This window comes from Eupeodes corollae, chromosome 2, assembly GCF_945859685.1.
Source record: "Eupeodes corollae chromosome 2, idEupCoro1.1, whole genome shotgun sequence".
NCBI lineage: Eukaryota > Metazoa > Arthropoda > Insecta > Diptera > Syrphidae > Eupeodes > Eupeodes corollae.
Window position 1 is genome coordinate 19,571,378 of NC_079148.1, and position 27,908 is coordinate 19,599,285.

Below are 27,908 nucleotides of genomic sequence, written 5' to 3' on the forward strand. Positions count from 1 at the left end.
CCTTGATAAAATTGTGAGGAAAAAAACAACAAGGAAAAATATGGGGATGTTTGAAAGAAAAACGAAGTTATTATTAGTGGGGAGGAAGATTGAAAAGTAAAGAAATGAAAGAAAAAAAAAATATCCTTTAAGGCGTCTTCGGTCGTCGCTATTTACACACTGAAATGAAATGGAAACAACAGTACCGTCTTTTTCTTGTCGACTTAGGTATACGAAACCAAATACTGATGCTTTGTCTTCTTTCGCTATAGTGGCATAGCTTTTAAGCTTAAAAATTCAATTTTCCTTACGAAATGTCAAAAGTATTATGTCAATCTATCTATCAATCAATAAAGAAAAGATGGTTTTGGTTTTCTTCACACTCACTTTATCTTATTTTTGATATAAAGGAAAGATAAAATTCTTAGTACCACTTAGAAGTTTACACATAAACGTCAATATTTTTTGACACCGCTCTGAGACTTATTCTTTAAAGTGTATTTTGGTTTTTTGAAAGGAGAAAAGACATTTTGTAAAATCTCGTTGGAGGGGGAAATTAGGGCATGATCCACTTAAGGGAATATGATACATTTTAAAATAAGTCACAACGTTTTTGCCATACAAATATTTTCAGAATTCTGCACTGGTGACGAGAACATTCTTCCATGCCAAAATAATGTTTTTTTAAAGTCAAATCAGACCATCAGATCATCACCGTTTGAATTTGTTTCGAATTTAAAATCATGCGAACTCCCCCTTTTTTGACAGATGAGACACTCAATTAATTGAAAATGTTCTGTTTAAAAAAAAGAACTCGACTCAAGTATAAAAATGGCAGCATACAGTGAAGAAAATTTCCAAAAATTATTGAAAGTGGGAGTTGAAATAAGTTTTAAAGCAAATTTGATTGTTAGGAAAATATTATTTTTAATACAAAATAAAATATTAATTAATTTGTTTTTGTTTCAGATATTCGATAAGAGGTGAGGTAAGTTTTGTTACTCAAAGATTCCATAATATTAAAACATATATTTTATTTTTGCATTTGAAGCAACAAATTAAAAAAAAAAGAGGCTGGGATGCGACCCACACTGATAACTTCCCATCCCGTCTGTCGATTTGTCTTGCTTAAAAGTTTGTCTATATGTACTAGTATCAATTTTACCAAATTTGCGTACTATTTTTTATAGATTTTATTTTTTATGAAAAACGGACTGTTGGATTTTTATATAAAAATCACTGAATATCGAAAACAATATTTTCTGTAAAATAAAATAAGTTTGAAGCCAATATTTTTAATTTTTGAAAAGCTATTTGAGTCAAAAGTAAATTTTTACCAAGTTTTAGTACTGTTTTTTTTAGAGTTTTATTTTTTGTAAAAAATTTCAATTCGATTTTCTTCAAAATTCTAACGAATGTTGAAAACTATATTTCTTATAAGATAAAATTAGTTTGAAACCAATATTTTATAGTTTTGAAAAGATATTTGAGTCGAAAATCAATTTTTACCAACTTTTGTTAATTTTTTTTTAGGTATTTAATTTTTTGTACAAAAACTATCAATTCGATTTTTTTCAAAATTTTACTAAATGTTAACAACAATATTTTTTGAAAGATAAAAGTAGTTAAGAGCCAATATATACAATTTTTGAAATGATATTTGAGTCGAAAATCAATTTTTACCAACTTTTATAAATTTTTTTTAAGGTTTTTATTTTTTGTAAAAAAACTGTCAGTTCGATTTTTCTCAACATCTTTTAGAATGCTTAAAACAATATTTCTTATAAGATAAAATAAGTTTGAAGTCTAACTTTCAAGTTTTTGAAAAGATATTTGAATCCATAATCAATTTTTAGCAACTTTTGTTAATTTTTGTTCGGTTTTTAATTTTTTATAAAAAAACTGTCAATTCGATTTTGTTCAAAATTTTACTGAATGTTGACAACAATATTTTTTGAAAGATAAAAGAAAATTTAAGCCAATATCTCAAAGTTTTGAAAAGATATTTGAGTCGAAAATCAATTTTTACCAACTTTTATTAATTTTTTTTTTTAGGTTTTTATGTTTTGTAAAAAAAACTGCCAATTCGATTTTCTTCAAAATTTTACTGAATGTTGAAAACAATATTTCTTATAAGATAAAATAAGTTTGAAGCCTAAATTTTAAGTTTTTGAAAAGATATTTGAATCGATATTTAATTTTTACGAACTTTGAGTAATGTTTTTTTTAGATTTTTATTTTTTATAAAAAAAACTGTCAATTCGATTTTTCTCAAAATTTTATCAGATTTCAAAAACATTATTCTCCGTTGCTCAAAATTGTTTTGGAGATGAAATTATATGTTAGTCTTTAAATTTAGGAGGTGACAAATTTTTTTTTTTCAGTTTTTTTTGATTTAGAAAAAAAACCGTTAGATAGATTTTTTTCCAAAAATATATTTCTTTGATATCACGATACAGTTTATTATATAAAATTAAATTCAAGTCTCTAGAGTTTTTGGTTCGTAAGATATTTAGGGTTAACCAAAATTTTCACCTTTTTTTTAAACTGCTATGGTAAAAAAACCACCCACGCAATTTTCTTGAGAGCCCTTTCTGCATCTTTCTGCCTTATTATCTGTATAACAAAATTTATTTGAAGTCGATATCTCTTCTGGTTCTTGAGCTATGGACGACGAAAAAAACGTCGCGAACGTACGGACGTACGGACGTACGGACGTACGGACGTACGGACGTACGAACGTACGTACACACGCACGCACAGACATCTTTCTAAAAATCTTTTATTTCGACTCTAGGGACCTTGAAACGTCGAGAAATGTCAAAATTTTCAATTTGACAAATCGGACCCATTACAATAACTTCCTATGGGAAGTTAATATAACGGTCTAGTTTTTAAAATACTGAAGTAGAAATAATTCAAAACTAAAAGTAAATCAGACTTTAAAAAAAATAAAAAGTCATAACACTTTGAACTTAGACGTAGGATCAAAAAGTTTATTATTAAAAAAGTTTGACCACATACAATTTATTGCAGTTTTTGTAACTCTCACCTTATCTTTTATGTGAACACTAAAATTCAGGTTATGAGTTAATGTGTAGCCTAAATATTTTAATTCTTTCACCACTTCTTAGTTGGAACCATTGACGGTCCAGTTGCGGTCGGTTCTAATGCTACGATGTTGGGACCTAAAGACCATAATCTTCGACTTTGAGGTGTTTATTTGGAGATTCCAAAGATCACAAAATTGTTTTAATTTGTTTACTTGAAGCTGAAGTGTGACTGCATTATCAGTAAAAATCGCCAAGTCATCGGCGTAAAGCAAAAATTTAATAGCTAAATCACCAAAAGTAACACCACCAGGGATATAGTCATCAATATTATTTATAAATAGTGAAAAGATAAGCGGGCTTAAAATGCAGCCTTGAGGCACACCTGTATTACAACTAAACGGTTTCGATTTGGTACTACCATTTGAAACTACAGCTGTCTTATTTGAGAGCAGCTGCTCATAGGTTCGGATAAATTTTGTCGATGGCCCGATAGCTGCAGGTTTAAATAGTAGAGATCTTCTGTTTATGGTGTCAAATGCTGATTTTAAGTCAACGAAAAAAGAGTAAAGATTATATTGTTTCTCTAAGTATCGAAAGATTAGCTCGAAAGCCCGCCTGAAAGCAACTCATTTTGTTGTTTTGTTCGACCCATCTTACGAGTACAAGCCTGGAATAGAGGATCTGGGTGAATAATTTCCTTAGAGAACTAAGCACAAAGATACCTCTATAGTTTTCAGGTAAAATTGGGTCACCTTTTTTAAAAATTGCAGAAATAGATGAGGACTGGAAAATTCCTAGAAACTGCGCCTCCTCAAACATTTTGTTAAAGATCACTAAAATAAATTCTAAAAACTGCAAGGTGGCGTTTTTGTAGAACTCAGCTGGTATGCAGTCCAGCCCTGCAGCCTTGTTGTTCTTCATTTTTTTTAGCGCAACAACCAGTTCTAACATTGAGAATGGAACGTCTAATTCTTCAATATATATAAAAGGCAGTGCAAAGCTTATAGACTTTTGGCATGAATCAGCTATGAAAAGTTGTTCAAAGTGCAATTCCAGTATATCCACTTCAATGGGATTTATAACTGACCTATTACGGTCACTCAAAATGCGCACATTGGCCCAGAAAGCTTTAGAGTCATGACTACCAACCAAATTTGATGCAGTTTTTTTTTTAAAGTTCTTTTTTTTTGCTTACATAAATCTTTATAAGCGTTGTTATCATGTAGATATAAAGTCTTATAAAACACATCATTTGAATCTCTAAAGAGTTTTAAGAACTTAAACGATCTCTCTCTACTTTTTCTGTATTCGTTGTCATACCAGCTAGATTTAAAAATTGTTCTATTATTATTTGAATAGCTGACCGAAGACAGTCTTATAGTTTGAAAAACAAAATTTGTAGCTACATCTATTTTGGACGTTATTTGATTTAGCAAATTAGCTGAATACTGATTTAAGTTACTTTTGCGAACTTCACATTATTTTTCGTTCCAACGAAGTCTTGTATTGAAATTTTCTTCGCGAGTTCTAATAAAACTTTCTTGAGGTTTAAACTCACAGGAGACATAGATAGGCAGGTGTATTGAGTAGTTGGCAGGCAATACTAAAAAAACTTTCACGATATTTAGCCATTCACCTTTTACAAGGCAGTAGTCAATGACAGAGCAACCCTGTGACGATATAAACGTGAAATTCCCATTAATACCATTTAAGATAAAAACCACAAAATCGTCAATCAAATCCATCAAACGGTTTCCGTTTGTATTTATGGTTTCGTCTAAAGAGTTTCTTTCAATATAAAAATATCCATTGTTCATAAAGAGAGATTTCTGATAATTCGATATCCTGCCGTTTAAGTTCCCAATTAATAGAATATTTTCATATTTTCAAAAGAAATTAAGTAGTTCTTCAAAGTCAGAATTCCAATTACTATAGTTAAGTTAAATAGGAACTATTAAAAACTGTCGATAACTTTAAATGTGATATGTTTTATAAAAATGTTGTTTTTGATTCCACACAACATGCCACCGCTAGCTCGACCAAGCCTATTATTTCTAACAGCCGATATTCATCTTAAATGAAAATTTTCAAAATACTTGCAATATTGCAACTCTTTACCATCTTCTACAAAAGTTTCTTATAATATAAATATATCATAGTTTGATATTGATTTGAACAAATCTGGCATAAATAATTTATTTTTGAGCCCTGTAATATTATAGCAGAAGATTTTTAAATTAGAATTAGTTAAAAGGCAGACGGCATCTCTATCCTATGTTGAATGATGTTGCTTAAAGTTCGTACCCAAACCATGACGATTGTTTGCGAACGGACTCACAGTTCACAGATGGCGCTTCAGTGACATGAGGGTTTTTCTGGTTTACGATGACGTTGTCAAAAAAGCACATTGCATCTTCACCAAAATTCCTCTTGACCAATGACAGCTCGTCATTTGTTGATATTTTTAATCCTCGTAGCGAGTCGTGTGTAATTGAAAAATCGTCGATTTTAAGTTTTGCGCATTTGATTTGAATATTTACATTCGGATTCTTCTTCATCTCCATTAGCTTTCTTTTGATTTGATATAAAGTGTTCTCCTCTTCTTTCGGAAAAGTAAAGATTTTTCTCGGTGCACCACAATTCCGGAGTTTTTTTAATCTCGGGGCTGCTACTATAGTTTTTTGTGCTGTTTCTCCGTTATTGAAGTTTAACACCTTTATCGTTTTGTTGTTGTAACGATTAACAAATTGTTGCGATTTATCAAAGGTAGCTCTGCATTTTCATTTAGGTTGAGAAGGCCAAGACAGGTTTGTTTCGCTAGACTATTCATGTCTGTCTTCTCGTCTGACGGTAAATGCATTACAACCGCGTTTTCATGTGATTTTTGGTTTAAAAGTTCGATTTGCTTGTCAAGTGCTTCGCAGGAGCTCTCAATGACAGCTAACCGCTCCGTAAGGCGCTCGTTTTGAGCCCGTAAGAGCTGAATGTCAGCGGTGACAGCTAGGACGTCGTCTTCTGTCGCGATATTTTTTAAGTGCTCGACAAAACAGCCGTCGATGATGGACTTCAATTCGTTTGCTTGAGATGCCATTGCGATGTTGTTTTCGGTCAACAAAAATACTTTATGAAGTTTAATTATTTGGAGAAGTTTTCCCCAATTTTCTCTTTAACTTCATATATCGGTTATTCGCAGAACAAAGAAGAAATGGCTACCCTATGCGATATATTTAAAAGGTCCTTAATTATTATACCTTGTAAGCAATTTCAAGATATTCCTGTTTGATGTTATGGTGTTCTGCTTAACCAAAGTTTATAAATCAGTTTTTTTATATTTAACTTTAAAATTACAAAAAATATGAATAAATAACTTGAGCCCTGCAAGAATACGACTTTTACTTCTCTCAATCTATCCCCAAAACCAGAATTGGACAAAATACATAATAATAAGAAAACGCGTTCTAAAATTGGTAAATATTGATTTTCGGCTTAAATATGTATCTTCAGAAAAATTAAAGGTATTGATCTTAAAATTGTTGTCAACATTAATTCAAGTTTTTAGACGAAATCATTTTATAGTTTATTGCTTACAAAAATAAAAACTTACAAAAAATGCTACTAAAAATTGGTTTTTGACTAAAATACTTCCAAATAAAAAAAGAAGAAATCAAACATATTTTTTCATATGTAAAGGGTGATTTTTTTGAGGTTAGGATTTTCATGCATTAGTATTTGACAGATCACGCGGGATTTCAGACATGGTGTCAAAGAGAAAGATGCTCAGTATGCTTTGACATTTCATCATGAATAGACTTACTAACGAGCAACGCTTGCAAATCATTGAATTTTATTACCAAAATCAGGGTTCGGTTCGAAATGTGTTTCGCGCTTTAAATCCGCTTTTTTATCGACAAATTTTGTTCAGCGATGAGGCTCATTTCTGGTTAAATGGCTACGTAAATAAGCAAAATTGCCGCATTTGGAGTGGAGAGCGACCAGAAGCCGTTCAAGAACTGCCCATGCATCCCGAAGAATGCACTGTTTGGTGTGGTTTGTACGCTGGTGGAATCATTAGACCGTATTTGTTCAAAGATGCCTTTGGACGCAACGTTACGGTGAATGGCGATCGCTTTCGTTCAATGCTAACAAACTTTTTGTTGCCAAAAATGGAAGAACTGAACTTGGTTGACATGTGGTTTCAACAAGATGGCGCTACATGCCACACAGCTCGCGATTCTATGGCCATTTTGAGGGAAAACTTCGGAGAACAATTCATCTCAAGGAATGGACCGGTAAGTTGGCCACCAAGATCATGCGATTTGACGCCTTTAGACTATTTTTTGTGGGGCTACGTCAAGTCTAAAGTCTACACAAATAAGCCAGCAACTATTCCAGCTTTGGAAGACAACATTTCCGAAGAAATTCGGGCTATTCCGACCGAAATGCTCGAAAAAGTTACCCAAAATTGGACTTTTCGAATGGACCACCTAAGACGCAGTCGCGTTCAACATTTAAATGAAATTATCTTCAAAAAGTAAATGTCATGGACCAATCTAACGTTTCAAATAAAGAATCGATGAGATTTTGCAAATTTTATGCGTTTTTTTTTTTTTAAAAAGTTCTCAAGCTCTTAAAAAATCAACGTTTATATAACTTTCATATTTCTTAGAAATGTCGTATTGACAATTTTTGACAATAAAGTACACAAATCTAAAAAAAACTTTGGGACGAAAAAGGATAATGACTATGTTTTGTTTTCCAAAAGAGTTTAAAGAGTTTTGTAAAACTTTTAGAAATATCCATTTGACAGATGGGGTCGAATTCCAACCTCTTTTTCAATTTTCTTTAAAGTGTCATTCTCGTAGTTTGTTTCTTTCTAAAAACTGACAACTCAACGCAATTTCTAAGAATTTTGATTTGAACGCATTCAGGGGATTTTATTTTGTACACCGATTATTTTTGTGGGCTATCATTAAAAAACGACTAATAATAGACAAAACCTTACACCTCAAACTTGTGACAGATCGCTCTTCAATTATTATTATTAGCGTATAAGAAGAATTAAATTTTACATATTAAAATTTTTCCTGAACAAATTAAAAATTGAAGTTGTCTATAAAGAATAACATAGCGTTTTTTTAATAAACGGATGTCGAAATATTAGTAATTCCTCTTTTTGAACCGGTCATATCTTCTAAGCGATCTGTCCCGGAAAGAAAAATTCGAAAACCTTTTCTATGTGTAAAATGTTGATTTTGACAGCACGTGGCAGCCATATTGTTTCTATTACTTTTTGACGCAATATCTTTTTTTGATCAGTCACTTAAAAAAAATCATCATGGCAAGTTAAGTAGTATTCACATGAGCGCGACCAACGAACGACGAATAAATTACAAAATGTGAGTTTATTCGTCGAGAAAAAAATAGTAGTTGATACGAACTGTCAAACTTTATTCGCGTTCCACATTATCCACACTCGCAACGAATAAAATAATCGCGCGTACTTAACCTAAAAAATCATTCTTGTTTTGGATTCGGTGGTGAATGGTGTTTGGCTGTGGCTCCTTGTCAAACTTTATTCGCGACGAATTAAAAACTCTCATGTGAAAGAAATGTCAAAATCGACGAATATTCGTTCATTCGTTGCTCGTGCTCATGTGAATAGTGCTTTACTGCGTCAAGGAACACGTGCAAATAATAAAACTTTAAGCATCTTGCACTTGAGCTACGAACTGCGAACTGTAGATGTTCGCATATTTTGACTAATTGTAAATTTATAATTACCCTTTTCAACAAACAAAACAAGAGTGGTATAATTTTGAGGTTAAGTTGAGCTCGAAAAATTTGTTCGTTGCAGTGTGGATGGTATGTGGAACGCGAATAAAGTTTGACAGTTCGTAGCAACCACACTGCAATTCATTACTACTAAATTGTTTTTACAAAATTGTCTTGTTTTAGAGAATTAAATGCAAATTTTATTATCTTAACATAAGTGTCAATTGGTTTCTTATACTTTAAATGTGTTTTTGTTTGAAATTGACTTTTTGAAATGTTGTTCGCTCTCATGTGCAGGACCCTTTAGTGTTTCGAGCAATTGACAGTTGATCCCAATTTTGGTCGGAAAATCATCTTTAGTGATAATGCCCATTTTTGGATGAACGCCTATGTGAAATATTTAAATTAGGACTTTGCGTTTGGTGTGGATTTTAGGCTGGTTGCGTTATCGGTTCTTACTTTTTCAAAAATGATGCTGGCCAGGTAATCGCAACTTCAAAATCAATCTTTATAAGTCGATCATTATCAAGTTGTACACTAAATTGAATGAAATGGTCACCGAAGACATAGGATGACTCTACGTGCCCCCCATCTCAAGACATAATTGATATTCTGCTCCAGGTCTTGGATGGCGCCTGTGAGATTTTTTTCTTGAGCCTTTCTAAAATCCTAAGGCTATGCGAATAAGACGCAAACCATCATGGCTCTCAAACACTATATAATCGATTCTATCAGTTAAATTGATTCTGGTTAATGCGGCAAAATCATCGAAAACTGGACCTTTCGAAAGCGCCCCATTCAGCGAAACACATAGTTTCATTTATAAGGCTCTCAAATAAAGATGGAACCTTATTGATTTTAAATTTAAATTTTAAAATCGATCCGCCTTTAATTGAACACCCTATATATGATAAGTTTTGCATTCGTATAATCAAACGCATTACGAACTCTAGAAGTAAAAAAAAGTGGGTCCAAAGATTCCGTCCGTCTGCCTGAACTTTATCCTTTTCTTAACAACGACTCGATAGATTTTTATGAAATTTTCTTTTGGTAATTTTTTTCCAAAACTAGGCTTTTTTAAATGAAAAAACTATGAAAGTCTTTTTGTTTAGTCAAAAATAATCTATGTTTTCCATTCCAGCCAACCAATTTGACAATTTCTGGAACTTCTTACTCATAGGCTTTTAACGTAAAACTTCTTTAAAATAAAATGAAATATTTTTATAATATAATTGATGACAGGGTGTTTTTTTCGAATTTCATTTGCAAAATACTTTTTTTTTTAACCAAATTAATTTTTAAAAAATCTAATAGTTACCTTCATTAACTCCTCATCTGTAGTTGGTGCAGTCACTGTTAAATAGTAAACATTATTACCAGCTAGCGATCTGCACAGCAGTCTTAATTTACAAAATTTCGATTTTACAGGATGTTTTTGAATTGCCATCAAATAATCCTGTGATATGAAAGAAAAATAAAAACAAAATTTCATTAACATTAGGCGATAACAATAATGAACAAATAAGATAGGATATAGAAGGACTTTCTTTTATTCCTTTTTTCCTTACCCTACTCTGTTTTGGTATTGTGGTGCTCTGATGATGATCATCATCGACCGTATAACAATAAAACTCACCTGTAAATCTGTATAGGTATAAGGATAGCTATGGGCAAAATAAACAGTATCATCGTCATGGGGAAATTCAATATTAAACGTCAGCGTATATGAACTATTGTCCTCGTCTTCCTCATTTGAATTCCTGCAAAAGAGCAAACAATAACAAGTGTTGTTGGTTAAGTTTGTTGTTCTTATTTGTATGCATAGTTCCTATATATGGAAAATGGAAAATGAAAAGGCTCAAGGCCTAAAGCACAATATAACTACCACTGCCGACCACTGACCGCCGGCCGCCGCCGCCGTCACACGCACGCACGAAGCCAAAACCATAACAATTCATCATCATTATCCAAGAACTTCCTCCTTTTCATCCTTTTCAGCCTTACCAAATAATACACTGTATGTGTATGTATAAAATGTCTCAGCTGACGGCAGGATATTCGGTTTTTGGAGAAAATGCCGGACAAAGATATATGTGTATGAAAATGTCTGATGTTTGCTATACGTCTGTGTGATCCGTATACGGCTTCCTCTGTCATCATCATCCAGTGGTCGTTCGGTTATTATTCATATTCGGGATATAGGTACTCAAACTTACTCATCATCGTTGCGGTAGTAACAAATATTTTCACCACAACGCCTCCAGCCCTGGCCGATAACTCTGGCATTGGTAGTTGAGTACATTAAGGGTCGCATACCCTCGTTATAAAGGCTGTCCGATTTAACCAAGTTAACAATAGAGAATCTGTTGAATGTAAAATTAAATTGAATCATCATTAACATATGAGATATGTTCACTGTCCAGTATACATAATGTAGGAGGATTTTGTTGTTCAAATTATTATTTCATTTTATAGACATTTACCAAAATATATGGCCCAGGTTGTTTTATGTGGAATTGAATAATTAGAATAGAATATTTAAGCAAATGTCACCATATTTAAAATCTAAAAAAGACGCTGGGATGCGACCCACACTGATAACTTCCCATCCCGTCTGTCAATTTGTCTTGCTAAAAAGTTTGTCCATTTGTACTCGTATCAATTTTTGCCAAATTTGCGTACTATTTTTTGTAGATTTTATTTTTTATGAAAAAAAGGGATTGGATTTTTATAAAAAAATTGCTGAATATTGAAAACAATATTTTCTGTGAAATAAAATTAGTATGAAGCCAATATTTTTAATTTTTGAAAAGCTATTTGAGTGGAAAGTAAATTTTTGATTTTTTTCAAAATTTCGCTGAATGTTAACAACAATATTTTTTGAAAGATAAAAGTAGTTTTAAGCCAATATCTACAATTTTTGAAAAGATATTTGAGTCGAAAATCAATTTTTACCAACTTTTATTAATTTTTTTTTTAGATTTTAATTTTTTGTAAAAAAAACTGTCAATTCAAATTTTTCTCAACATTTTTCAGAATGTTGAAAACAATATTTCCTATGAGATAAAATAAATTTAAAGCCTAAATTATTATCAGAATTATTATTATTATCAGAAGTCAAAAACATTATTCTTCGTTGTACAAAATTGTTTTAGAGATGAAATCATATTTTGGTCGTAAAATTTTAGAGGTGACACATTTTTTTCACTTTTTTTGATTTATAAAAAATGGATTTTTTTGAATGTTCACCTTTTTTTCAAACTGCTATGGTAAAAAAAACACCCACACAATTTTCTTGAGAGCCCTTTCTGAATCTTTCTGTCTTATTGTATAGCAAAATTTATTTGAAATCGATATCTATTCTGGTTCTTGAGCTATATACGACGAAAAAAACGTCGCGAACGTACGGACGTATGAACGTACGCACACACGCACGCACCTACATCTTTCTAAAAATCTTTGATTTCGACTCTAGGGACCTTGAAACTTCGAGAAATGTCAAAATTTTCAATTTGACAAATCGGACCCATTACAATATTTTCAAATAGTCGAAAGATTCTTATGAAAACCCAAAAGATGAAATTTAGTAGTGATTTTTTAAGAAAAAAACTTCAACATATTTAACAAGCAAAATGTTAATTTTTTAACAGTCAAAAGTCAGTTTCTAACGCTTAAAAAGTCATTTTTACTTGTCAAATGTAATTTCTTATGATTTAAACACAGAGCTTTTACCAAGAAATTACAATTTTTAGAAGTAACAAGCAAATTTCGAAACAATCACATCCTTTTTAGTCAAAACGTCGTTTTGTACATGTCCAAAAGTCATTTTCATTAGTCAGGACGTCATTTTAAACCTTACGGAAGATAAAAATCTGTCAGATGCAGTCAATTGATACAGATGTTTAAGTTAGACACTTGTAATTTTTTAGAACTCTGTTTTGAATTAAAAAAAAACATTTGTTTTTTTAAAGCACTTGCCCAAATATGGAAGCTATACTTTAGTTTCCAAAGTATAAAGGCTTTGTGAATTATAGCCAAATCATATGACGTAAACACTTCTTGCATCGACGGAGAAAAACTGGACTTGACAACATACACCCAGACTTTTTAAAAATCCTTCTTCCTTTCATACTTCCTCACATAACCCACATTTTTAACACCATCATAATGGCCTCCATCTATCCCACCTCCTGGAAAAAATCTAAAGTTATACCCATCCCTAAACGAGGAAAGGAAATGGAATACAGACCAATGGCTATCCTTCCTTTTTTATCTAAGGCTTTTGAAACTATCTTAAGTAACTAGATCAAAAATTATATTAAAGATACACGTCTTCCTAACGTTCTTCAATCAGGATTTAGATCTGGATACAGCTGCATCTCAGCCCTTTTAAAAGTTTCTGGAGGTATAAGACAAGATTTAGACTATAATAATACAACTGTGATAACCCTACTTGACTTCTCCAAAGCATCTGATTGCGTTAACTCTAGCCTTCTCTGTGATAAACTGACGACTTATTTCAATTTTTTTGACACAACCAAAAATCTTATTTATTCGTACTTGACTAATCGCATGCAAGCCGTATCGTGTAAAGGTAAAATGTCTTTGTTTCTTCCTGCCAATATAGGTGTTCCTCAAGGATCTATCCTTGGTCCTTTACTGTTCTCTATATTATTAATGATTTGCTATAGCCGTATCGAGTAAAGGTAAAATGTCTTCGTTTCTTCCTGTCAATATAGGAGTTCCTCAAGGATCTATCCTTGGTCCTTTACTGTTATCTATGTTTATTAATGATTTGCCATCTGTTTTATCTTACTGCCAGTTTCACATCTACGCTGATGATGTACCATTTTTTATAAGCTTTCCTATCGGTATGACTGAAGATGCGATACAAAAAATGAACATTAGTTTATGCTCAATATTGGATTGGTCAACTCGGAATGAAAAATGTATGCTTCACTCCGAGGACTATTTAGTTAATAGAACTATTCTGCCTCCCAAGCTAAATTAAAGCTAGTTAAATCACTTATCATACCAATAGTAACGTATGGGTGTGAGATATTTGCAGATCCTGACTCCAAATCGCTTCGTAGGCTAAAGGTAGCATTCAATGCCATTGCTCGGTTTGTTTTCAACCTCCGAAGATACGATCATGTTTCGTCTCAGGCTCGTCAACTTTTAAATTGCAACTTGGAAGCTTTTTGTAAATATCGGTGTTGTTTGCTTTTTTTCAAATTAATTTCTAACAAGACTCCACATTATTTGTTTAATAAACTTTTACCTTGTTGCGCTCCCCCATGTTTACCTGTCTGACATCACGTAGGCAATTTTTCGTTTATGCTGTAAGACCGAGGTCTGGAGTCGAACATAGAAGGTTTCATCAACTTGAATATTTCTCAAATTTGAACTGCGGTTACTTTTTTGTAATTTTTTTTTCTTGCGACTTTAGTTTTTAATTTTGTTTTTAATTGATTGTTAATTAATAAATTATTAATACTTTGCTACAATTGTTTTAAACATAGTGTTTGCATACTTGCATTATCCTTAAAAAATATTGTATTATATCCTGTACTATTTATAAGTCAATCTTGATGTACAGCTGTTTTTTTTATCAATAAATATCAAATATGAAGAGATGGTTTGTTATACACCTACCAAAGACTTAAAGCTGTGTGACATTGGGGAAGGGCTGCGCTTTTGCGACATTAGACAGAAACGACTTTTTGGAGCATTCAATTCTACATGGTTTTTGATTCCATATTCACATAGCTTCATAGCTCTCAAGATCAATATTTAATGAACTTATCATACTCCTTCAGATCAGAAGTTTTAGACTGCTTATTTATAAAAATAAGAAATAGTATAGGAGACAAAACGGAACCCTGGGGCCCACCAGCGTTTATTTTGATAATCAGATTTGTACCAGTCCAATTCTACTTGAAGTGAACGTTCGAAAAGGTAATTTATGATTCAACAAAGAAGAGTTTCATCGAAACCAAATTCAAACGTTTTCAATAAGAGAGCTTGATGCCAAACGCTGTCAAATGTCTTTGAAACATCAGGTGCTATAATCTTACTTTCTCCTAAACTATGTTAAGATTTATTTCACTGGTCGGTGAGATGAAACATTTTATCACCAGTGGAATATTGCTACGGAAGTCATACTGCCTGCTATTTAGATGCTTTGGTTCTTCAAGATATTTCTAGTAAACGAGTAATTTTGAATAGTCAAAAAATATTTCATATCTATAAAAATTTATTTTAAACAATCAATCGGTTATAAATAACGCAAATATTATTTTTAACATTTAAAATGTGATTTGTAAATTTAAAATTTTAATGTTTAATATTTAAACATTGAGAAAATCATTTTTAACAGTCAAATTATTATTAAACGGTTTAAAATCATTTTCGACTGTAAGAAACACAATTTAGAAATGAACTCATATTTTTGTAACGAATCCTTAGTCTAAACAAGACTATAGCATCAACTTTTGGAAATATATTGAAAAAATATAAAAATAATGCTGAAAATTGCTATTTTCAAAATTTCAGCAAATAGTTAAAATCTAATTTCGGATTCGAAATCAGTATTCAAAATAACTTCAAACGTAATGTTCATAACCAACAAAATTATTATTTTTTTTTCAAAACCTCACTCAGAGTTAAGAAGTTAATTGGTGATTTTCAGAAGGGCAAGATATTTTTAAATGACGTAGGTGATTTTTAAAAAGACCAAATAAAAAAAATTGTCATATTATAAATCAAGATTTAATAACCTTTAAACCAACTTTGACTCTTTAAAAGTCAAATGATAATTTTTAACATTGATATTTCTTAAAGTCTAAAAGGTAGTTTATAACTGTCAAAAAGAAAATTATCAATTTAAAATATAATTCAAATAATTTTGTCCTACTCCCCAGGTCTCGTTCCGAGCGGATGAAAAACGGCATTTGTCCAGCCTATTCCCAAAAAAGGCGAATCTTCTTCACCTTCTAACTACCGACCGATTGCACTTAAGTCCCTTCTCTCCAAGGTCATGGAAAAGCTGATTAATTATCAGCTCAAGAAATATCTTGAAGATCGAAAGCTTATTAATGACCGGCAATACGGCTTTCGTAGCGATAGCTCCACTGGTTATCTCATGGTTCATCTCACCGAACAGTGGAGCAAATCTTTACATCGTTTTGGAGAAAGTAACATTATTGCACTTGATATTTCAAAAGCATTTGATAGGGTTTGGCATCAGGCTCTCTAATCGAAAATGCGTGCTTTCGGTTTTCATGAATCCCTGCTTCGTTGGATTAGTAATTACCTTCCGGATCGTTCAATACAAGTAGTTTTGGATGGATTCAAGTCTGAAAACCATAAAATAAATGCTGGTGTGCCCCAGGGCTCTGTTTTATCTCCAACACTCTTTCTCATTTTTATTAATGATCTCTTGTCTGAAACATCTAATCCAATTAATTGTTTCGGTGACGATAGTACTCTTAGCTTTTCATATTCGCTTGCAGACTCACATTCCTCTTCTTCGGATGTGGAACTGCAATGACAATATATGATAAGCTCTTTAAATTCCGACCTAAACAGCATTGTTCAATGGGGATTAAAAAACCGCGTGGAATTTAACTCTTCGAAAACGCAGTGCTATTTTGTGCGAGATATACCCCTATTGTCATTATCCATGGATGGCACTTGCATCAATGCGACTGAACCCCTCGATATTCTCGGTATGTGTCTCACCAACCACCTCTTGTGGAATGATAACATACGCGATGTCGCCAAAAATGCCGCAAGGTGTTTGGGTTTCCTTAGGCGATGCAGGAAATATCTCACCCTTTCTGATCTAGCTGTTAGCTACAAGTCTCACATACGTCCAAGCTTGAGTATAACTCCCATCTCTGGGCTGGTGCTCCTGCAACCTACTTAAGCCTCTTGGATAGTATTGAACCTAGAGCATTTAAATTGATAGATGATAATCTATCATCAAGGGTCCTGTCTGACCCTTTATTACCGTTATTAAAACGGCTTATGCTCTAGTGAAATAGTCAGTTGCATTCCTCCTCTTAAACAGTTCAACCGTAATACTCGTGCTTCTAGGAATGCTCATCAGTATACCCTCGAGCCCAACTTCGGCCGTACTGTCAAATACAGAGATTCGTTCTTTAGCCGTACTACTCGAATGTGGAATGCCTTACTACACTCTGTCTTTCCTAGTGATTGCAATATTCAGAAATTCAAAACCAATGTGCACCGACATCTCCTTTTAAACCCTCTCTCCTCTTCCTAGTGTTCACACTGTGCCTCTGCATAATAAGGCTAGTAATATCCCCTTAAATCTGTGTTTATTATAAAAAAACGCAACTTTAAAACTCAAAATTATTTTTTAAAACTTGAAATGTCACTTTTAAAAGTCAAATGCTAATTTTACTGGTCACATTTAACTTTAATAGTAAATTTATCGTTTTAACAGTTCAAAGATAATCGTATGTTGTCAAAAAAAGACAATTCAGTCATTTTAAACATTCAAAACTATTTTTCAGCTTTATTGTCATTCTATATGTAATTTTAACAAATAATAGTAGTACGTTCGCGTACCTTCCTAAAACAATCTAATTTTACAAAAATTGACAAAATTTACTTAAATCCTGTTGGCGTTCTCAAAAATTTCGTAGTTTTTCGTAAAAGACAGCGCTCACGAGAGAGAAAAAATATTTCCCAAACCTACAAATTTAAGCCCAAGAAATTTCTTTGGGCTGATTTTTGAAAAGTGTCAAATTTGATAGAACTTCAAATAAATTAAATAAATTCGAGCAATTTATCTGCTGTCATTTATAAAACTAAAAATTCTTTTCCAAAGAACAGCAACAAGATTGCAAATTTCAAGTTTCAATTTAATCAAGTTTTTTCATAAAAAATTCAATGGACCAGAAGTTCTTGTCTTGATTTATCCATTTACAAACAAAAATTCTAAACACGAAATGAAACGATAATGTTTCAAAATTTATATTTTTTTGAGAGTCGAATTGTGGGAAAAATTTGTTGATATCCCGTTCGCTTACTTTTTTGTAGTTTTGTCTTTTTGTGAGAGAATTGTACCCCACTTTTTAAAACATCTCTTTTATTCCCTTTATTTCTTCAAATGTAAGTAATAACTTTAATTTTAAAGGTTTTAACTTCAATTTTAACGTATACATTTTTGATTCAAAATTTAGACCTTATGATTCTATTTTTTCCAAATATAGTTAAAAAATGAATAACAAAATCTTTGCATTTCCATGTGACAATGTTTTGTAATTCTTCTATACTCACCTATAAGACAAGTTCTTCTTTGTTCTTCCCACACGAAAATAGAACCACTGTTTCGAACGACTTGTATACAAATCCGGACGCAAATACAGCTCATAATAGGTATCGGTAATTTTCACAGCTTTTGCTAGATTTCCCGATTCAAAGCGTGACTCGAACCACAAGCCATCATACTCGTCCTTGCTGAACGGATGCACCTGAGTAAGGAACTTTGAACCGCCAACACTCGAACGGCTAAACTGTGTTAAGGGTGGACAACAATGATCGTTAATACGAGTATTTTCACTCAAAACATTTATGAACTTAATGTTGGCCAAATCATAAGAATTTAAACAAGAAGAAGCACCCAAAGGGGTTGGCAGTTGAATTTGTGGTAGAATTGGTGGTTGTGAGGTTGAAAAAACATTTACAGGTAATACAGGTGATGTGAGGTTGGATGAAGATGGTGTATTTAAATTTTGATTGATTTCGCATTGCTGCAACAAATATTACAACTATACTAAGAAAAAAACACAAAACTACAACAAAAAATACTAAAATATAATTATTTACTATTTGTAAACGTGCTGTTTGTGGCAATGGCAAGCTGGTTTCTGGAGGCACTGGTTTAGCTTCGATTCGCTGAATAAAGCATTTTGTTGGCGAGGCACTGTAATATGGCGAAGGAGCACCCCAAATATCATCGATATCATCGTCATCATCAACATTAACAGCATTGCCATCACCATCAGCATCGGCGCCATCTTCTTTTGATTCAGATTGTTCAATAAGTTGAATAGAATTTGGTTCTTCAATTATTGACTTTGTTGCCAAATTCGTAATTTGAATTATTTCCTCGTCATCTTCTTCGTCATCGTCATCGTCGTTTTCATCATTCGAATTACTTGACGAACGACAATTGTTAAACATTTTTGAAAAACGATGTTTCAGCATTAGTCGTTGGCGACGTTCTGGCGAAGAGCCACGACTCTCCGATGATGATATGTCTGAATCGGTGCCATCGGAATCATCGCCGCCACCACATTTGATTTTGTTTTCATTATTCTGTCAAAAAGAGAAGTGTGCAAAAAATAAAAAAAAAATAATCAAAATAAAATTCAAAGATGGAAATGAAAATATCTCAAATAATGAAGCAGTAATTAGTGGGATCAGAATTCCATCGGATTAGTGTTGTTAGCAGCAAAACATTTGGTTAGGATGAAGCTTTTCCCAGGATGACAGTTGTTTGTTAAAAAAAATCCCTAAAGCATTCAATTTTTGTCTTGAAGTTATGTTTTTCAGCGATCAATTGCTTTTTAAAATTAAAATTACAAACAAATAAAAAACCCAAACTGCTAAAATACCCGATTTCAACAATTACTCGGGTACTAGCTTTTTTACAAGTCAAAATCCCTTGGTCATTAAGGCCAATCATTCACATCTTAACAATTACCTGTGGTTTTTGAAAGTAGCAGTGTTCGAATAAAGAACTAATTATTATGACCGCATAAATGCCCAATCTCTACAATTATCTGGGTAATTTTTTTCTTTAACCCGAAAAATACAAAAAGAATCTTAATATTAAGAGTCACAGTGTATATATCAACAATTCTTGATATGACGACCATAATGCCCAATCTCAATAACTAACCGGATTCACCTGTCTTCAAACCCTTAAAACACAATAACAAGGTAAATCTTAAGAGTCAAAAGGGTTAAAGTAAAAACTCACATTCGCGATGTTAAAAATTATCGGGGTACTGAACCTTCAAAACGAAACAAAAACGGTTGAATATGATCACAGAAATACCCTTTGTTGACAATTACCCGGGTATTCGTAAAAGCAGTCTTAATTATAAACTAAAAAACACACGATCTTAACAATAACCCCAGTATTCGTATTTTGCAAACATTGATCGAAGGATTATAACAACAACTCTTGAGCTTAAATGCCCGTTCTGATCGGGGTACTGATTGCGACCGCGAAAATATCCGAGTTTAACAATTATCTGGGTACTCCGGTTAAAACGTCAAAACGCAATATAAAGTTAATTTCTGACAGTTAAAGAGGTAAGAATTCTTCATTATGGCGATCAAAAGATCTCAACCTTAACATTTTTTCGGGTACGAATCATCAAAGCACTTGATAGTTCAAATTATCTTTATTTAACAGTGTTTTTGATAATCAGTACGAAAATACCCAGGTCTTCAAGGGTACTCATACTTAAGTGAAACACTAAAAGAATGACCAGCTTTCGCTTTTCGTAGGCTTCTGCTCATATTATACTATTATATTATATCAAAATACCTAGGGCTTCAAGGGTACCCATACTTAAGTGAAACACTAAAAGAGTGACCGGCTTTCGCTTTTCGTAGGCTTCTGCTCAAATTATACTATTATATTATATCAAAATACCCAGGGCTTCAAGGGTACTCATACTTAAGTGAAACACTAAAAGAGTGAGCGGCTTTCGGTTTTCTTAGGCTTCTGCTCAAATTATACTATTATATTATATCAAAATACCCAGGGCTTCAAGGGTACCCATACTTAAGTGAAACACTAAAAGAGTGACCGGTTTTCGGTTTTCTTAGGCTTCTGCTCAAATTATACTATTATATTATATACTTAAGTGAAACACTAAAAGAGTGACCGGCTTTCGCTTTTCGTAGGCTTCTGCTCAAATTATACTATTATATTATATCAAAATACCCAAGGCTTCAAGGGTACTCATACTTAAGTGAAACACTAAAAGAGTGACCGGTTTTTGCTTTTCGTAGGCTTCTGCTCAAATTATACTATTATATTATATCAAAATACCCAAGGCTTCAAGGGTGCTCATATTTAAGTGAAACACTAAAAGAGTGACCGGCTTTTGCTTTTCGGAAGCTTCTGCTCAAATTATGCTATCATATTATATCAAAATACCCAGGGCTTCAAGGGTACCCATACTTAAGTGAAACACTAAAAGAGTGGCCGGCTTTCGCTTTTCGTAGGCTTCTGCTCAAATTATGCTATCATATTATATCGAAATACCCAGGGCTTCAAGGGTACTCATACTTAAGTGAAACACTAAAAGAGTGACCGGCTTTCGCTTTTCGTAGGCTTCTGCTCAAATTATACTATTATATTATATCAAAATACCCAAGGCTTCAAGGGTGCTCATATTTAAGTGAAACACTAAAAGAGTGACCGGCTTTTGCTTTTTGGAAGCTTCTGCTCAAATTATGCTATCATATTATATCAAAATACCCAGGGCTTCAAGGGTACTCATGCTTAAGTGAAACACTAAAAGAGTGACCGGCTTTCGCTTTTCGTAGGCTTCTGCTCAAATGATGCTATTATATTATATCGAAATACCCAGGGCTTCAAGGGTACCCATACTTAAGTGAAACACGAAAAGAATGACCGGCTTTCGCTTTTCGTAGGCTTCTGCTCAAATTATACTATTATATTACATCAAAATACCCAGGGCTTCAAGGGTACCCATACTTAAGTGAAACAATAAAAGAGTGGCCGGCTTTCGCTTTTCGTAGGCTTCTGCTCAAATTATGCTATTATATTACATCGAAATACCCAGGGCTTCAAGAATACTCATACTTAAGTGAAACACTAAAAGCGTGACCGGCTTTCGCTTTACGTAGGTTTCTGCTCAAATTTTATACAAAAGTGTGAAGCTATTTTTCGTAATCATATTTGGTATTGGGTAAAACTTGCAAAAAAATAATAAATACTTTAATTTCGCTGTACAAAATATTTTAAGTAACCGGGCATTTAAAGTCTTAAAAATACTTTTATAATTAAACACTCAGGTACTCTGATGCGGGTAGGATTTTTGATACCCCTTAGAAAAATGAAAATACCCGCTTTAATCCTGAATTAAATTAAACGAATACCCGTATTATGTATTGGGTTGCTACAATTTGAGTATTCAAATAGTATAGTATAGAAAAGCAGGTACCAAAGTATTCATTATATATACCCGGATAGTTAAAACTACTCAGATAATTGTTTTAATTATCACTCGGATAGTTATCATGATGGTTAGTGCTTTGGACTGTCATGCTAGAGGTCTTGGGTTCGATCCCTGCCTGTGCCACCTAAAGCTTTTCATGGGTACTGCCTCTTGCGAGGAATTGTTAAATTCTCCAAAAGTAAGTTTGTCATGAAAATTGCTTTCTCAAATAAGCCGTTCAGATTAAGCTTAAAAGTGTAGGTCCCCTGCATTCCTGAAAACATTAATCGCACACAGGAATGGTTGAGAGTTGTAAGTCACTAGGCCCTACCTAGTTCTCAACAGACTGCTGCGCCACCTAATTTATTAATTTAAAGTTATCAAAATAGCAAAAAAAGAATTACCCAGGGTTGCCAATATATGGGTAATCCCATAGTATAAAGTTGCTGCTGTTTAATACTTCACCAAAACATTAAATTTTAATTTTTGCAGAACAAAATATGTAGACTATTCGGATAATTCGAAACTACTCACACTCCCGTCTTATTTATTACCCGAGCATTCAGATGTGAGAAGAGTTTTGGGTATTAAATACAAAAAATATGATGCAAAAAACGCAAATACCCGTTTTATTACCGAATTAAATTACAGAGTTGGGTTACTAGTACTTGATATATCACATAATATGAAAAATTCATTATAAATGTTTTGCAATACAAATTTGTGAAATACCCATTTATTTGAAACCACCCAGATAATTGTATAAATCATAATTTGAGTATCATTACCGGAATAGAATCAATAAAGCTCCCAAATAGTAATTCGGGTATGCCTTAGTAGGTACCAAATTCAATTGGGTACTAAACAGACTAAAATCATAAAAGAGCTTTTGCGATTTCCTCACACGTCACTTCCATAATCTAGGGTCTCTGTCAAAATTCAAGAACTTGTTGAAACAAAATCTCAAAAATCGTTCAAAACTTTCTAATCTATCTAAACAATATACAAATGTTTCTTTTCAGTCGAAACGTCTACACCATGCAAATGCAAACATACGTCCATTCATACGTATGAGGTTGAGGTGCATAACGTGCTCTGCTCATGCATAGTTCTATAAAATGAATTTTCCTAAATCATTTTCACCCATCTCCTAGTTTTGTTTTGTTTAGAGAAGAGAAGTGCAGTGAAGGGTATTTTGTAAGCTTTGATGAGATAAATGACGATGACTGTAGAGTTGGTGCGATTTTCAATTCCAAAGAATTTCGGTTCTCTTTGCAAATGTTTCAATCAATTTTCATTTCAATATGTCTTCATATGCAATGGCTATGGGCCATAGGCTAGGCCAGGAATCAAGAGGCACACATCAAATTAAGGATCAACTCTACATCGAATTGAAATGAAATGCAATTTTGTTTTTGAAATTTCAATTAATTTCTATAAATACATGTGTACATTGCGAGAGCGAACAGGTGACCTATGTACACAAAAATTATACACAATGTGAAGTAATTGTTTTAAATTTACATTTATTTTGAAAACTAAGGAAGCTTTAGCTTTAGCATACTCGTTAGAACTGTTTTGGCAAGTGTTTAGAAAGTGTTTCAAGTGCATGTTCAAATCATTTGGCAAGAGAGTAAAAAAAGTAAATAAAGGGTACCAAAATACTAAAATTGGACTTCATGACGTTTTAAAAGTCTGTTTTCAGTATTTTGCTATAGGAAATAAACACAATTTTTAAAAAAAAAAGTTCGGCTGCGTAAAGATCGAACACCATCTGCTTCCTTGATGAAGCAGAAGACGTTCGCGACGTTTTTTCGTCGTCCATAGCTCAAGAACCAGAAGAGATATCGATTTCAAATAAATTGTTATACGGATAATAAGGCAGAAAGATGCAGAAAGGGCTCCCAAGAAAATTGAGTAACGTGATATCAAAGAAGTATATTTTTGAAAAAAATCCTTTTAATGGTTTTTTTATAAATTAAAAAAACTGTCACCTCCAAAATTTTACGACTAAAATTTGATTTCATCTGCAAAACAATTTTGTGCAACGAATAATAATGTTTTTGACATCTGATAAAATTTTGAGAAAAATTGAATTGACAGTTTTTTTTATAAAAAATAAAAATCTAAAAAAAACATTACTCAAAGTTGATAAAAATTGAATATCGATGCAAATATCTTTTCAAAAACTTAAAATTTAGGCTTCAAACTTATTTTATCGTATAAGTAATATTGTTTTCAACATTTTAAAAAATGTTGAGAAAAATTGAGTTGACAGTTTTTTTACAAAAAATAAAAACCTAAACAAAAAATTAATAAAAGTTGGTAAAAATTGATTTTCGACTCAAATATCTTTTCGAAACTTTAAGATATTGGCTTAAATTTACTTTTATATTTCAAAAAATATTATTGTCAACATTCAGTAAAATTTTGAAAAAATTCGAATTGACAGTTTTTGTACAAAAAATTAAAAACCTAAAAAAAATTTAACCAAAGTTGGTAAAAAATTTATTTTCGACTCGAATATCTTTTCAAAAATTTGAAATATTGGCTTTCCACTAATTTGATCTTATAAGAAATATTGTTTTCAACATTTGATAAAATTTTTTTACAAAAAATAAAACTCTGAAAAAAAACTTGGTAAAAATTTACTTTCGGCTCAAATATCTTTTCAAAAATTATAAATATTGGCTTCAAACTTATTTAATTTCACAGAAAATATTGTTTTCAATATTCAGTAATTTTTATATGAAAAATCCAACAGTCCATTTTTCATAGAAAATAAAATCTCCAAAAAATAGTACGCAATTTTTTTTTTAAATTATTACGAGTACAAACTTTTAATCAAGACAAATCGACAGACGGGTTGGGAAGTTATCAGTGCGGGTCGCATCCTAGCCTATTTTTTTAACTGATATCTTGGCACTTCAAAAAAGATGCCCTAAAAGATTTTATTTCGTTTGATTGCCTTAGTACAAATCCGACTAAAAAAATACTTTACAACGTCAGGTTTTTGAGATATAACTTTTTAAAAACTACTTTAAAAAAATCACATATGCAGGGTTTGTTAAGCCATCTACTATTGAATTCGTGAAATAGTTTTATTTACGAAATATTTTCTTCTATATCTTTCGGATCCCCAAATGTTCTGTTAAAATAATTATAGTTTTTCATACAATTTTCAAAAAATCTTTATAAGTTGGTAGTTTTCACCTGTCTTACCTAAAACTTAAAGGCATGCAGAACTATTTATGGCAAAACGGTTTTTAAAAGTAAAAACTGCCAATTAATGTTGAAAATTGGTATTTGGACAGATTTAACTATCTGCTGATAGATCGTATTTGAAATGAGCACTAAAAATTAGCCCAAAAACGTATTTCTCAAAACCCTTAAAGAAATTAAATCAAGGTTTTTAAAAATTCATATGGGGTCAAATGAACCCCCCTAACTAATGTGAATTTTTAAAAACTAAATAATGTACTAAAATGATCAAAAACTATCTTGCATCATACAACTGATTGATGTGTTTTACTTTAGCGTTGAAATCACGGTTTTTGGTTGTGTCTTACATTTTTAAAATCCTAATTATTTTTTAAAAACCTATTGTAATAGAAAACTTTTATGATAAGATTCTAATTCAGGACAGAAAAAAAAGTATTTGACGAAATTTTTACTTTGAACTTTAGGGGTGAAAAGTTGCAGAAGAAGTTGAGAAGTACGGCCGTGGACCCTTACAGCTCGCGTACACTTAAACCGAATTATCAGCCGATATCAGGTAGGAACAATTTGGACGACCGTCTCGGACGTTCGACTTCATACACTGCCTCCGACCTCGGACGATATCGGTGTGAATTTGTGAAGCTTCGATGTAAAAAAAATATTTGTTCGTCGATGTTTATGGGTTAATGAAATATCTATGCAAATAAAAGAACTGCAGATTTAAAATTACAACCCATCAAATGTTTCAATAATTCTTTACATAAACCTTTCAAATTTTTGAGAAGTAAAACTCGGATTTTGAGTTATAAGCACAGATTTTTGAAGAGTTTTTTATGTTGTTGTGACTTGGATTTCTCAGGTCGGGATTCTGTTGAGGTTCCCGGCTGCGATAACGGCGGGGAAGCAGGCTTTGATACATTTGGCTGAGGTTTCGTATCATCTTCTTGGCTAGGACTCCATATTTCATTTATTTTGCTTTAAGTGAGTCGTAGTAAGCCCAACAAGACTTTTTGTTTTCAAAAACCAGTACCAGATATTCCAGCTCCATTCCACTTGGTGTACTCTTTTTGGAATTGGTCCCTTAAAATACTTCAACAACGCCTGAGCAAAATTCGGCTGACGACGGATTAGGTGTACGCGAGCCATCAGAATAGAGGGCTCCGCAGGAAAATCGTTGCACAGCCACAATTTTGAAATAAGCTGCTTCAAATAAGGCCTTAAAAAAACCTACAAACATGTTTTAATGGCAACTCTCAAAGAGGAAGAGCTCAATTATTTGAGAATGTTTTTCTTAGGTTATAGCAGATCCTGGACGTTATCATAGAAGTTCAAAAACATCAAGTCGAAACCTTACACAAGTTTGAAAACTTTGTATTTAATTTTTAGGGTTGTACAGAATCCTTCAAGCATAATTTAAAAACTTAGTGGAATTTAAAAACTTCAAGTTTTCTCAAAAAATGTCTTCAATAATTTTTAATTTGTTTGTTCGATTCTAGAATTCTTTGAAGTTTAAAAAAAAAGAATTTCTATATTTTTTGAAAATATGAAATAAACAAACTTTTAAAATAAGTGTTCAAACTTTAAACCAATATTTTTGAAATTAATTTCTTCAAAAAGTAAAATATATTTGGTCCGAATAGGTTCCTAGAACAGCTACAAAAATCTTAGATTTAATCTAAATAAAGCAAAATTCAGTGACTTGCATTATAAAAGGTAATTTTTTTGCTATTTTAATTTTGGCTACAATGGTTTTAAAAGGTCTTGACGCTTGGTGTTTTGGATCACTGACAAGTATCTTTTTTTCTCAAGGGGATATTATTACCCTTATTACGCAGAGGCACAGTGTGAGCACTAGGAAGAGGAGAGAGGGTTTTAAAGAAGATGTCGGTGCACATTGGTTTTGAATTTCTGAATATTGCAATGACTAGGAAAGACAGATGCAGTAAGGCATTCCACATTCGCGTAGTACGGCTAAAGAACGAATCTCTGTATTTGACAGTACGACCGAAGTTGGGCTCGAGGGTATACTGATGAGCATTCCTAGAAGCGCGAGTATTACGATTCAACTGTTTAAGGGGCATTCCTCCCTGGCAACTGGCTATTTCACTAGAGCATAAGCCGTTAAAATAACGGTAAAAAAGGGTCAGACAAGGGTCAAGCGAAGTAAATGAACTTATGATGATATTATCATCTATCAATTTAAATGCTCTACGTTCAATACTATCCAAGAGGCTTAAGTAAGTTGCAGGAGCACCAGCCCAGAGTTGGGAGTTATACTCAAGCCTTGGAGGTATGTAAGTCTTGTAGGTAAAAGCCAGATCAGAAGGTGTGAAATATTTCTTGCATCGCCTAAGGAAACCCAAACATCTTGCGGCATTTTTGGCGACATCGCGTATGTGATCGTTCCACAAAAGGTTGTTGGTGACACACATACCGAGAATGTCGAGATGTTCAGTTTCCTCGATGCAAGTGCCATTTATGGATAATGGAAGTTGAGTATATTTCACTTTAACGATACAAGACCCGTGGCATGATGGTTAGTGCGTTGGACTGTCATGCTAGAGGTCTTGGGTTCGATCCCTGCCTATGCCATCTAAAGTCTTTTCACGGGTACTGCCTCTTGCGAGGAATTGACAAATTCTCC

At 32.7% G+C, this 27,908-nt stretch overlaps 1 protein-coding gene across 4 annotated transcripts in view; it reads right to left on the reverse strand.

Annotated features, from left to right (window-relative positions):
* Positions 1-27,908, reverse strand: part of LOC129946802 (cytosolic carboxypeptidase Nna1) — a 261,648-nt gene that overhangs the window by 38,525 nt on the left and 195,215 nt on the right. For 3 of the 4 annotated variants that reach the window (XM_056057136.1, XM_056057137.1, XM_056057135.1), the window contains exons 4-8: positions 18,666-19,157; positions 18,117-18,352; positions 11,021-11,167; positions 10,441-10,564; positions 10,123-10,260 (exon numbers count right to left, since the gene is read on the reverse strand). In XM_056057136.1, coding sequence (XP_055913111.1) covers positions 10,123-10,260; positions 10,441-10,564; positions 11,021-11,167; positions 18,117-18,352; positions 18,666-19,157 — 1,137 coding nt within the window. The remainder of the gene's footprint in view (positions 1-10,122; positions 10,261-10,440; positions 10,565-11,020; positions 11,168-18,116; positions 18,353-18,665; positions 19,158-27,908) is intronic. The other variant, XM_056057138.1, reaches the window with a different exon arrangement.